At 49.1% G+C, this 11,187-nt stretch overlaps 1 protein-coding gene and 1 pseudogene across 1 annotated transcript; both read left to right on the top strand.

Annotated features, from left to right (window-relative positions):
- Window positions 1–674: 674 nt before the first annotated feature.
- LOC105501460 (tubulin alpha chain-like) lies at window positions 675–1,234 on the top strand. The gene is made up of 2 exons (XM_011927433.1): window positions 675–728; window positions 850–1,234. The coding sequence occupies exons 1-2, from the start codon at window positions 675–677 to the stop codon at window positions 1,144–1,146; spliced, it is 351 nt and encodes a 116-aa protein (XP_011782823.1). The 3' UTR covers window positions 1,147–1,234.
- Window positions 1,235–3,833: 2,599 nt separating this feature from the next.
- Window positions 3,834–11,187, top strand: part of LOC105501459 — a 9,842-nt pseudogene continuing 2,488 nt past the window's right edge.

The raw sequence follows: 11,187 nt of genomic DNA, 5'->3' as shown, positions 1-11,187 counted from the left end.
TTACAGGCGTGATCCACCACGCCTGGCCTTTTATTTTTTATTTTTCTGGAGATAGGGTCTTGCTCTGTCACCTAGGCAGTGGTGAGATCTCAGCTTATTGGAACCTCTGCCCTCCAGGCTCAGGCGATCCTCCCACCTCAGCCTCCTGAGTATCTGGGACCACAGGTGCATGAGATCATGCTCAGCTAATTTTTTGTATTTTTGGTAGAGACAGGGTCATGCCATGTTGCCCAGGCTGGTCTTGAACTCCTGAGTTCAAGCAATGGATGTCTTGGCCTCCCAAAGAGCTGGGATAATGGGTGTGAGCCACTGTAACTGTTGCTGTTTTCATCACAAAAAAAACCATTCTTTTTTAAATCAAACCGTTCATGAGACAGTGGAGTGGAGGATGTAGTGAAGCAGTTTATAGTAATGCTCAAGTTAAAATAAATATATACACCACCTATAAGATTCCCCAAAATGCCCATAAAATTCCTACTAAGTTCAACCTGCCTTTTCCACATGAATTCTACCACCTAAGAAAGGGGCACAGAAATCCTTTAGAAAATACTTTATTCTAACAACAACAACAAAAAAAGCTGGGCATGCTGCCTCATGCCTGTAATCCTAGCACTTTGGGAGGCTGGGGCGAGTGGATCGATTGAGCCCAGGAGTTTGAGGCCAGCCTGGGAAACATGTTATCTGAAACTGTCACCCTGCCTGGCACAGAGGAGGGCTTAGTGACATTTGTGGGGTGAACTGAGAATTCTCCTGTTCACCTACAGGGCGTCTTCTGTTTGAGGAAAAGTAGCCACCATTTCTAGGTTTGATATAAGCTTCACAGACTGCTTTCTTCCCCTTCTCCGGCAGGTGGGCATTAACTACCAGCCCCCTACGGTGGTCCCTGGGGGAGACCTGGCCAAGGTGCAGCGGGCTGTGTGCATGCTGAGCAACACCACGGCCATCGCAGAGGCCTGGGCTCGCCTGGACCATAAGTTCGATCTCATGTATGCCAAGCGGGCCTTTGTGCACTGGTACGTGGGAGAAGGCATGGAGGAGGGGGAGTTCTCTGAAGCCCGTGAGGATCTGGCAGCTCTGGAGAAGGATTATGAAGAGGTGGGCGTGGATTCTGTGGAAGCTGAGGCTGAAGAAGGTGAAGAATACTGAGGGGAGGGTGTGGTGGGTTCTCCACTGCCACCCCCAGCATGGCTGCTTTCAAGTTCTTTGCAATTAAAGGTTCTGTATAAAACCAAGACCTCTATGTCATGCTGCTTAGCTCCGCCTGCAGGAGCATGTGGGACCCCCAGAGCCTGCATGGACAGTGGTGGGATGCCAGCCTGCCCTGCTGGCATGGGGTTGGGTGCAGCGGGATGGTACATACTTAAGGAGCTGCCACGGAAGTAACTTGACACAGAGAAAACTGTTTCTTCAAAGCCAAGTGTTCAGTGTATAGATTTCCTAAATTCTAGGAAAGCAGAGTTAGGGTTTTCAACTGAATTTGCAATTTTGAGGGCTTCTCTATTGATGGGTGATGCTGGCTAAAAAGAAGAGCCTAGAAGTGGAGTGTTTAAATCTGAAGTCGGTGGATGGGGCTTGTCCATGAAATCCCTAAAGCTGTGGGTCAAATGTGTAAGGTCAGGACATTTTAGAAGGGGAAAAAGCATTACTGTGTTCTGCACAGCATTCCTGACCCACAGAAGGTCACAACACACCCAGCCTTCCACAGAAACCTGGAAGACAGTATTTGCCCTCTGTGCACACACATGGCCACCCTGCCCCTCTTGCCTGACCGTCAATCAATGGTCTTGGTAGAAAACCTCTCACTTTCACTTCAAGTGAAGCTTTGCTGACGTCTTTATAAAAGACTTGCCAATCCAGATGCCTTTTCTCAGAACCCAAATCAGGGCCAGGAAGTTGACCCATGGTGAAGGGACCTGGTTAGTTCAGCTGTGGCACGACCAGGAATGGCACAAAAACCTCATTCTAAGTTAATGCCTTAATATAATAACAAAATGGTAGAGAATGTCTGACCTGGATGCTCTGCGTCTCAGAAAGGTGTATCATCAACTGAAGGAGACAACATGTAGCCTTTGCTGGGGACAGTGATGTGACAAGTCTCTGCCCCATCCTAGGTGCTGCTCCAGGTAGGGCTCTTCCCACGCCTGCCCTCCTTGGGCAGCCTGGTAGTGCTGGGCAGGTGGGGCATCCTCTGGCTGCATTCCACCAGGGCCGGCACTCCCCCGAGGGCAGTGCTGCCTGTGTTTCTCTCTGAGGAGGCACAAATCACAATTATTAGGAATGGGTGAGCCCCGTAACTGTAGCATCTACTGTACTCATGCTCCTTGAGCAACATTCGTGTCTACTTATTTCCATCAAGGCCGCTTCAGCTAGAGGCCCTGCATCAACCCTGAGTCCTGAGGCTCAGAAGCAGTAAAGACAGGTCATGCTCCCGAAGCCCTTGGCAGTGTGCAGGGGATCCTTTAGGATGTGTCCCAGGAGCAAAGCCATGCAAGGAGCACACTGCCATGGGAACGTTTTGAAAGGACACACATCACAGGTGCATTTAGGGGAAGGTAGGCACAGCCGGTCCACACCTGGCCTGGACAGCAAACCTGGTCTGACCTGACGGTGCCAGCAGTGGCAGCAGCAGCAGCAGGGGCTTGCCGCCGCCTCCTCTAGGTGTGTTCATGCTGGACCGTACATCTGAGCTGCCCCAGACAGTGACAGGCAGGAAGTACTGCAGTACCAAGACCTGGAATTGGGTTTCTGATTTCGATTTTGGAAACTCTTAAGTTGTTTCCTACCTACCCGAGAGTTCTGCAAATAGTGGTCAAGCCTCTTGCTCTTGGGTTTAGCTGCTGATACCACAACTGGGTTCCTGCCACAGTCTGAATGCTTGAGACTTTCCTTCTGACCGCCAGAGTCTCACTCAGATGAAGGCCACGGGTTCAGAATTTCTTTGATTTGTAATTTGCTTGCTTTATTCTTTTGTGTGAAGATAGCCAAGAAAGATCTGCAACCACACTTGGGCCAGAGCTTTACTTTAATATATTTTCCTGGGCTCAGGGTGTTGATAGCATTAGCAAGACCGAGCGAGGGGACTCACCAGGAGAAAAATGTGCCCGGGTAGCAGGTTTGCCTGTGGGGTCACAGGCCCCCATGTGGAGTGCCTTGGCCAGGACTCTCCTCTGCTCCAGCCTGGAAGGGTCAGTCCCGTGGGCTCTAACCAGGGCATGTGTCCCCTGCTTAATTTAGAGTATTTGATCCCCCATTTCATCCCCCTAGCTTTTCCTTCGTCCTGCCTGAGACAGTGCCTTGACCACCCTGTGACTTGGTTAGCTGCATGTTCCCCCTGCAGGCTCAAACCCTGACTGGGGTCTTGCATCTTCCAGACACTGAGGTCAAGGCTGCAGTAAGCCGTGATTGCACCACTGCACTCCAGCCAGGGCAACAGAGTGAGACCCTGTCTCAAAAAATATGTAGTTTGTTTATTTTAATTTTAATTTTTTTTGTTTTCTTCATTGTTTTTGTTTTATTTATTTTTCCTTAGTCTTCTGTCACACCCACAAAAAATGTATTTTGTTAAGAGACTGACTGACTTAACTGGCCCAAGTCTAAAGCAACGCTGCTTGGTATGCCATGTACCACACTGGAAGAATCCAAAGCTTCTCTTCTCATTGGCACCATCACACCAGGGTTCCTTTGGGCGCAGGGCTGATCCCATGGGTCTCAGCCAGGGAGTGGCCTCCTCAGAGGGAGCTGGGCAGCAGGCAGTGCAGGACTAGAGCCAGGTGCTGGGCCTGCCTGCAGCCTCACTGCACACTGTTTCAGGATCTGCATACCATCTTCCATGGCTGGTAGAGAGCATTTTCGGCAGCCTGGATGGTGTCCTCATTGGCTGGAACCTCTGCTTCTTACAGGGGCACGTGGATCCTGTGGAGTACAGCATCGTGATGGAGTTTCTCAATCCTGGGTAGGGAGGTTTGTCACCTGAGAGAGGCTGGATGCTTTCTCACGGTGATTCCACCTTTAAATCACTCTCGATTTCTTAAGAAACAATCGAAGCAAGATAATTTGCAGTTTATTTGCCCTGTTTTTGTTTGTTTGGTCAATTTAATGTTCAGTGGCCCAATGATGAAGTTGGTTTATAAGTTTCAAGCTGAAGACTATAAGGTTGACTTTCCTATCTCCTTCCTGCCTGTAAGTAAACCACAGTGGTGAGAGTGGTGCTCGGGACAGTGGACCTTGCACAGCTCTGCGGTGATGGGCAGTCTCCTCCAGTCCTCCAAGGACAAATTGAGGGGTGATTTGCTCTGGGGATATGAGAGGGAAAGGACATGGGTATTGCATGGCTGCTACCCTTGCTGTCTGCAGCTTTTTATGAGACAGTAGGAGAAGTTCTAAGCAAAGACTCTTGTTCAGGCACTGCTCAGAGACAGGGCACTGTCCCCACAGATTGGTTCTGTGTGCACGTCTTCCCCAGCAGCCTTCCCAAAGGCTGCTGTGTGGGGGGCACCAGGTATCAGGCACTACGTGCCAGCACCTGCCCACAGCCTTGCTGCATCTCTGCAGGGTCCTCTGAAGGCATCCATCCAGGAGCACGTCTTCCTCAACAGTCCCCTGTACCACAATGAGGTCCAGTTCCCCCTCACTGGGGGCTTTGGCCTGAACCTAGTCCTAAGTATCCTTTGGTGGCCCTGAGGTAGGGAGGCTGTGGGTGACTCAGCAACCCTGTGTGTTTACCCCTGACGCTGCTGTCAGATCTGTTGGAGTATTACATATTCTCCTTGGCCTTGAGCCTCATCACTCAAAAAGTAGGGAGGAGATGCCTCTTGCTGGGAGGGGCGGGGCCACGGCCCTGGGCTTCCCTGCACTTGCCGGTGCTTGGTGGTGTCCATAGCCCACACTAACAAAGAGCTTGGTTTTCCAGCCACTCTGTGTCCCTCCACGTCTGTACTTCAGGCATACCTACTTCATCCTGGTGGACAGGTACCTGTTGTGGTTCCTGCCCACTGAAGGCAATGTGCCCCCACCCCACACTCTCCTCCAGCCCAGGGGGGCCAGACCCTCACCAGCTCCCAGGTAAAGCTGCCCTGATTGTTACCAGCAGGTCTTGATAGGGAGGCTCTGGGTCAAAGAGCCTGTTGTGCCAGTCCAAACAGGCTGGGTCTGATGCCGGACTGCACAGGTAGGGAGTGTGAACCAGGGGCTCTCATGTCTGGCTGTGCTGGGGCCTCAGTGGGCCCTAACCCAGGGCCTCTTGGCTGACTTCCCAGGAGACCCTTTTGCTCCAGCAGCAGCTGCCTGTGCACCTCTGACTCCTCTCAGTCTCTCTGGCCCATCACCTTTCCCGGGAGGCTGCATGCAGGCCCCTCCCTGCAGATGCTGGCCCATCCCAGATCTGCTGGCACGTGCAGACCAGGCCGGGCCTCTACCTGCAATTCACACGTTGAACAGGTGCCCCCAGAGAGTGGCAAGGAGAAAGGGGGCAGCAGGAGGAGACGCTGCCCGGGTGGCGGCAGTGATCAGTGGCCCTGCAATGTGGCTGATCCTGTGGAGGACTCGGAGGCGAGGCGGATTCACACCTCTCAGACGCACAGTCCAACTGCCAAGCGGTTATTTTATGCCTTTTTTTTTTTTTTTTGCCTGTTTTAACATTTTGAGTCTTTTTACTTTTTTCTTGTAGAAATTATATATATATATAATACATAAATTGTACATAATATATAATTATAACATTCATATTATATTTAAATATATTATACATATTTTATGTATTATATATATATATTTTTGAGATGGAGTCTCACTCTGTCACCTAGGCTGCAGTGCGGTGGCACAATCTTGGCTCACTGCAACCTCAGTCTCCCAGGTTCAAGCAATTCTCCCACCTCAGCCTCCTGAGTAGCTGCGATTACAGGCATGTGCTACCACCCTCAGCTAATTTTTGTATTTTTAGTAGAGCTAGGGTTTCACCATGTTGGCCAGGCTGATCTTGAACTCCTGACCTCAACTGATCTGCCCACCTCAGCCTCCCAAAATGCTGGGATTATAGGTGTGAGCCAGTGAGCCACTGCACCCTGGCTTTTTTTTTTTTTTTTTTGAGACAGGGTCTAGCTTGGTCACCTAGGCTGAAGTGCAGTGCAACGTCGACCTCCTGAGCTCAAATGATCCTCCTCCTTCAGCACCCAACTAGCTGGTACTGTAGGCATGCTGCACCCCCACACCCAGCTTTTACTTTTTGTAAGATGTGTCTAGTTATGCTGCCCAGGCTGGTCTAGAACTCCTGGGCTCAAGTGATCCTCTTGCCTCAGCCTCCCAAAGTGCAGGGATTATGGGCATGAGCCACCAAATTCAGCCATTATGTTTGTTTTTTGGTATGTTTTGGAGATGGGGTCCCGCTCTCTTTCCCAGGCTGGAGTGCAATGGCAAAATCTCAGCTCACTGCAACCTCCGCCTTGGGTTCAAGTGATTCCCCCGGCTCAGGGAGAGGGCTGCCCTTTGGGCTGTCTGATATTTGCTGGGGCTTGCCGAGGACCGCCCCTTGGGCTGATATCAGCTTGGGCTTTGTTGGCAGTAGCACCGCAGTGGGACATCTGGTCCTTGCCAAGTGTCTCATCAGGAGGGCTGCAGTGCGTCTTTACCCCATTGCTGATGATGCTAGCTTTATCACTGGGCAGAAAGAATGTCGGCCAGGTTTGTCCCCGTAAAATAAGTACTTTGTGCCTAGATTAAATAGTAATGAAGCCAGGCGCTGTGGCTCATGCCTGCGATCCCAGCACTTCGGGAGGCCAAGGTAGGGGATCACTGGAGTTCAGGAGTGTGAGACCAGCCTGGACAACATAGAAAAACCTCATCTCTACTCAAAATTTACGTCAGGCATGGTGGTATGCACCTGTAATCCCAGTTATGTGGAAGGCTAAGGTGAGAGGATCATTTTCACCCTGGAGGCAGAGGTGGCAGTGAGCCAAGATCGTGCCACTGTACTCCAGCCTGGGCTACACAGCAAGATCTTATCTCAAAAATAAAAATTAGTAATGAGTGCCTGGACAACATAACACGACTTTGTTTCTATTAAAAAGAAAAACATTAACCAGGCATGGTGGTGTGCACCTGTGTCCCAGCTACTTGGGAGGCCTAAGTCTAGGAGGTCGAAGTTGCAGTGAACTGTGACGTCATTGCACTCCAGCCTGGGCAACAGAATGAGACACTGTCTCAAAAAAATAAAGAAAAAAAAATTGGTAATGAGGATTTATCAGGAAGATGTATGAGGACTTTATAATTTCACTAGTATTAGCATCTGCTGTTGATTCTCTCCTTTTTTCAAATTCATTTTATTTTATTTTGAGACAGGTTCTTGTTCTCTCACCCCAGGCTGGAATGAAGTGGTGTGATCTCGGCTCATGGCAGCCTTAACCTCCTGGGCTCAAGTGATCTTCCCGCCTGAGCCCAAGTATCTGGGACTATAGGCAGGCACCACCACACCTGGCTAATTTTTGTATTTTTGTAGACACAGGGTTTTGCTATGTTGCCCAGGCTGGAAATTTCTTATTTTTTTAGAAACAGGGTCTTGCTCTGTCGCCCCAAGCTGGAGTGAAGTTGGCATGATCATATATCACTGTAGCTTCAACTCCTGGACCCAAGCCATTCTCCTTCCTCAGCCTTGTGAGTAGCTCGGACTACGGGCACATGCCACCATGCCCAGCTATTTTGTGGTTTAATGTTTTTGCAGAGACAGGGTCTCACTTTGTTGCCCAGGCTGGTCTCAAATGCCTAGTCTCAAGAAATCCTCCTACCTTGGCCTCCCAAAGTGCCGAGATTACAGGTATGAGCCCCCATGCCTGACCTCAGTGTTGATTCTGGACCGAATCAGCTCTTAATAGGGTGGTTGCCAAATGGTGGTTCTCTAACTTCATCCCTTCTACATTGATTGGTGGGTCAGTGGTCACTCTGTGGTAAGGAAGACTTCTCTCTTTGCTATTTATTCAGGGATATCAGTGTGGATCACGGGGCTGGGGGGAGCATTGTGCTATTGAACAAGTTGTAAGCAGTCCCTACTGCCACTGATTTTGATGTCCAGATTGTCCCTGACTACGCCAGTGGGAGCCTGTAACTTGGACCTGTTTCTGTGTCTCCCTCAGGACACCAGCCATGCCCTTTGCTTCCTACAGCCTCCACCACACTAGCCTCCCGAAGCCAAACATCTCTCATCAGACGTCTGTGAATGCAGACCCCACCTCCCACGAGATCTGGAGGTCAGAAACTGCTCCAGGTAGAGCCCAGCTGGTCTCAGCTTCTGTTTCAAAAGAAACTGTTCAGCCAGCAGGCGCCGTGGCTCACGCCAATAATCCCAGCACTTTGGGAGGCTGAGGTGGGTGGATCACGTGAGGTCAGGAGTTTGAGACCAGCCTGTCCAACATGGTAAAACCCTGTCTCTACTAAAAACACAAAAATTAGCCGGGCATGCTGGCAGCCACCTGTAGTCCCAGCTACTCAGGAGGCTGAGGCAGAGAATTGCTTGGACCGGGAGGCAGAGGCTGCAGTGAGCTGAGATCACACCACTGCACTTTAGCTTGGGTGACAGAGCTAGACTCTATCTCAAAAAAAAAAGAAAGAAAGAAAGAAAGAAAGGAAAGAAACTGTTCAGCCACCTTCCACTATATGGAGGAGTGTCCCAGAGACGGCCCCTCACCCAGGGGCTGATTCTAAATTGTTGGTATTTTCCTGCTATGACATTTAGGAAACATGAAAATAAATCTGCCCACCAATCTAGCTTATATGTCATTGACAGTGTTTTTCACCCCAGGATCTCCTGTCCACGGGAGTTGTTTCGTTTTGCCCGTGGTGATATAATTGTTTCCGTCTTTTAGGTTCCATTTCCTGTGTTGTTGGAGATGCTTCCTGTGATTACCACCATGTGTATATTAAGCCCTGTCCCAGTAGCATTTTTATGACACTGAATGGTGAGGGGTCTGTGCAGCCTCCACAGGCCTTCAATTGATTCAGAGGATTTGAGTAGTAGGTGACAGAGTCCCTTGTCTGTCCAGAGGGGATCCAGCCTCTCAGGACGGTATGGGCTGGCTCACTTCCTGAGTGCTGGCCATCTCCCAGGTCCTGGCTACATCTTCAAGGCACACCTCAGAGAGATTCAGCAGGTGATGCTTCTGACACTGGATCCTAGGGCTAACCTGGTAGCCACAGCCTCACCGTTGACAGCCTGGAACGTAGATAAGATAGGATTCTTTTTCCCACCTTGTACATAACTCCTAGTATCTGGGGTGCTGCATTTTTTGAAGCCTCCATGCCATTTCACAGCTTCCTCCAGGGGTGGAATGGTAGGAACCATCATTCCTGTTCAGAGGGGACCATAGTGCCCTGATGGCTCTCGGGTATGTGGACTGTGGGCTGTGCTGGCTGTGAAGTGGGCAGGGCAAGCTTACAGGACAGAACTGGAAGGTTCTGTTGTTTTCCAGACCAAAGCATTATTATTATTATTCTAGATGGAGTCTCTGTCACCCAGGCTGGAGCGCAATGGTGAGATCTTGGCTCACTGCAACCTCCACCTGGGTTCAGGTAATTCTCCTGCCTCAGTCTCTGAGTGGCTGGGATTACAGGCACCCGCTGCTGTTGCAGGAAGTCAGGGACCCCGAATGGAGGGACTGGCTCTGTGTTCTTGCCAGAAGAACATAAATTATGAAGATTTCATGGACATTTATTAGTTCCCCAAATTAATATTTTTATAATTTCTTATGCCTGTCTTTACTGCAATCTCTGAACATAAATTGTGAAGATTTCATGGACATTTATCACTTCCCCAATCAATACTCTTATAATTTCCTATGCCTGTCTTTACTGCAGTCTCTGAACATAAATTGTGAAGATTTCATGGACATTTATCACTTCCCCAATCAATACTCTTATAATTTCCTATGCCTGTCTTTAATCTCTTAATCCTGTCATCTTCATTAAGCTGAGGATCCTGTGATGATTGCGTTATCTGCACAAATCATTTATAGAGCATGTGTGTTTGAACAACATGAAATCTGGCCATCCAAAAGGAACAGGATGGCTGCGATTTTCAGGGAACAAGGGAGATAACCATTGGGCCTGACTGCCTGAGGGGCCAGACAGAACAGAGTTATACTTCACTTCTCTTCTTACAAAAGTGAATGGGAGAAATATTGTTGAATTCTTTTTCTCAGTAAGGAACAGCCCTGAGAAAGTGAATGCATTCCTAGGGGGAGGTCTCTAAAATGGCTGCTCTAGGAGTGTCTGTCTTATACAGTTGTAGGTACAGGCTTATTAGGATTAGGAAATTTCTGCCTAGTAAATTTTAGTCAGACTGGTTGTCTGCTCTCAAACCCTATCTCCTGATAAGACATTATCAATGACAATGCGTACCCAGTGGGACATGAAACTTCATCAGCAACTCTAATTTCACCTTGGTCCTGTGACCTTGCTCTGCCCCCATTTGCCTTGTGATATTTCATTGCCCTTGAAGCATGTGACCTCTGTGACCCACACCCTATTTGCACACCCCTCCCCTTTTGAAATCCATAATCAAAACTTGCTGGTTTTGCGGCTCAGGGGGCCTCATGGAACCTGCCGACATATGATGTCTCCCCCGGACACCCAGCTTTAAAATTTCTGTCTTTTGGACTCTTTCCCTTTATTTCTCAGACCAGCTGACACTTAGGGAAAATAGAAAAGAATCTACATTGAAATATTGGGAGCTGGTTCCCCCGATACGCTGCCCTGCCCAGCTAATTTTTGCATTTTTAGTAGAGACAGGGTTTTACCATGTTGGTCCAGGCTGATCTCGAACTCCTAACCTCAGGCAATCCACCTGCCTCAGCCTTCCAAAGTGCTGGGATTACAGGTGTAAGCCACCACACCTGGCTCTTTTTGCTTTTTAATTAAGAAAAAAAAATTTAACTTTAAAATATACATAAAATGTACTGTCTTAATCATTTCCAAGTGTACAGTCAGTAGTGTTAAGTACATTCACGTTGCTGTGCATCCCATCTCCAGAATGCTTTTCACCTTGCAAAACTGAGACTGAATTGGCCTGGGAATGGGGGCCTCACACCTGTAATCGTAGCACTTTGGGAGGCCAAGGAGGGAAGCATTGCTCAAAGCCAGAAGTTCAAGACCAGCCTGGCAAACACAGTGAGACCCCATCTCTTTTAACAAAAAAGAAACTAAACC

Source organism: Colobus angolensis, unplaced genomic scaffold (genome assembly GCF_000951035.1).
Source record: "Colobus angolensis palliatus isolate OR3802 unplaced genomic scaffold, Cang.pa_1.0 Scaffold711, whole genome shotgun sequence".
Taxonomy (NCBI): domain Eukaryota; kingdom Metazoa; phylum Chordata; class Mammalia; order Primates; family Cercopithecidae; genus Colobus; species Colobus angolensis.
The sequence above is the reverse complement of the archived record's forward strand: the minus strand, read 5'-3'. Positions and strand labels throughout refer to the sequence as shown.

Excerpts from the sequence above, each read along its gene's own strand:
- LOC105501460 (XM_011927433.1), top strand. The coding sequence starts at position 675 with ATGTTATCTGAAACTGTCACCCTGCCTGGCACAGAGGAGGGCTTAGTG. Across the intron at positions 729-849 it reads AGGAGGGCTTAGTGACATTT|GTGGGCATTAACTACCAGCC; the intron begins GTGGGGTGAACT and ends CTTCTCCGGCAG.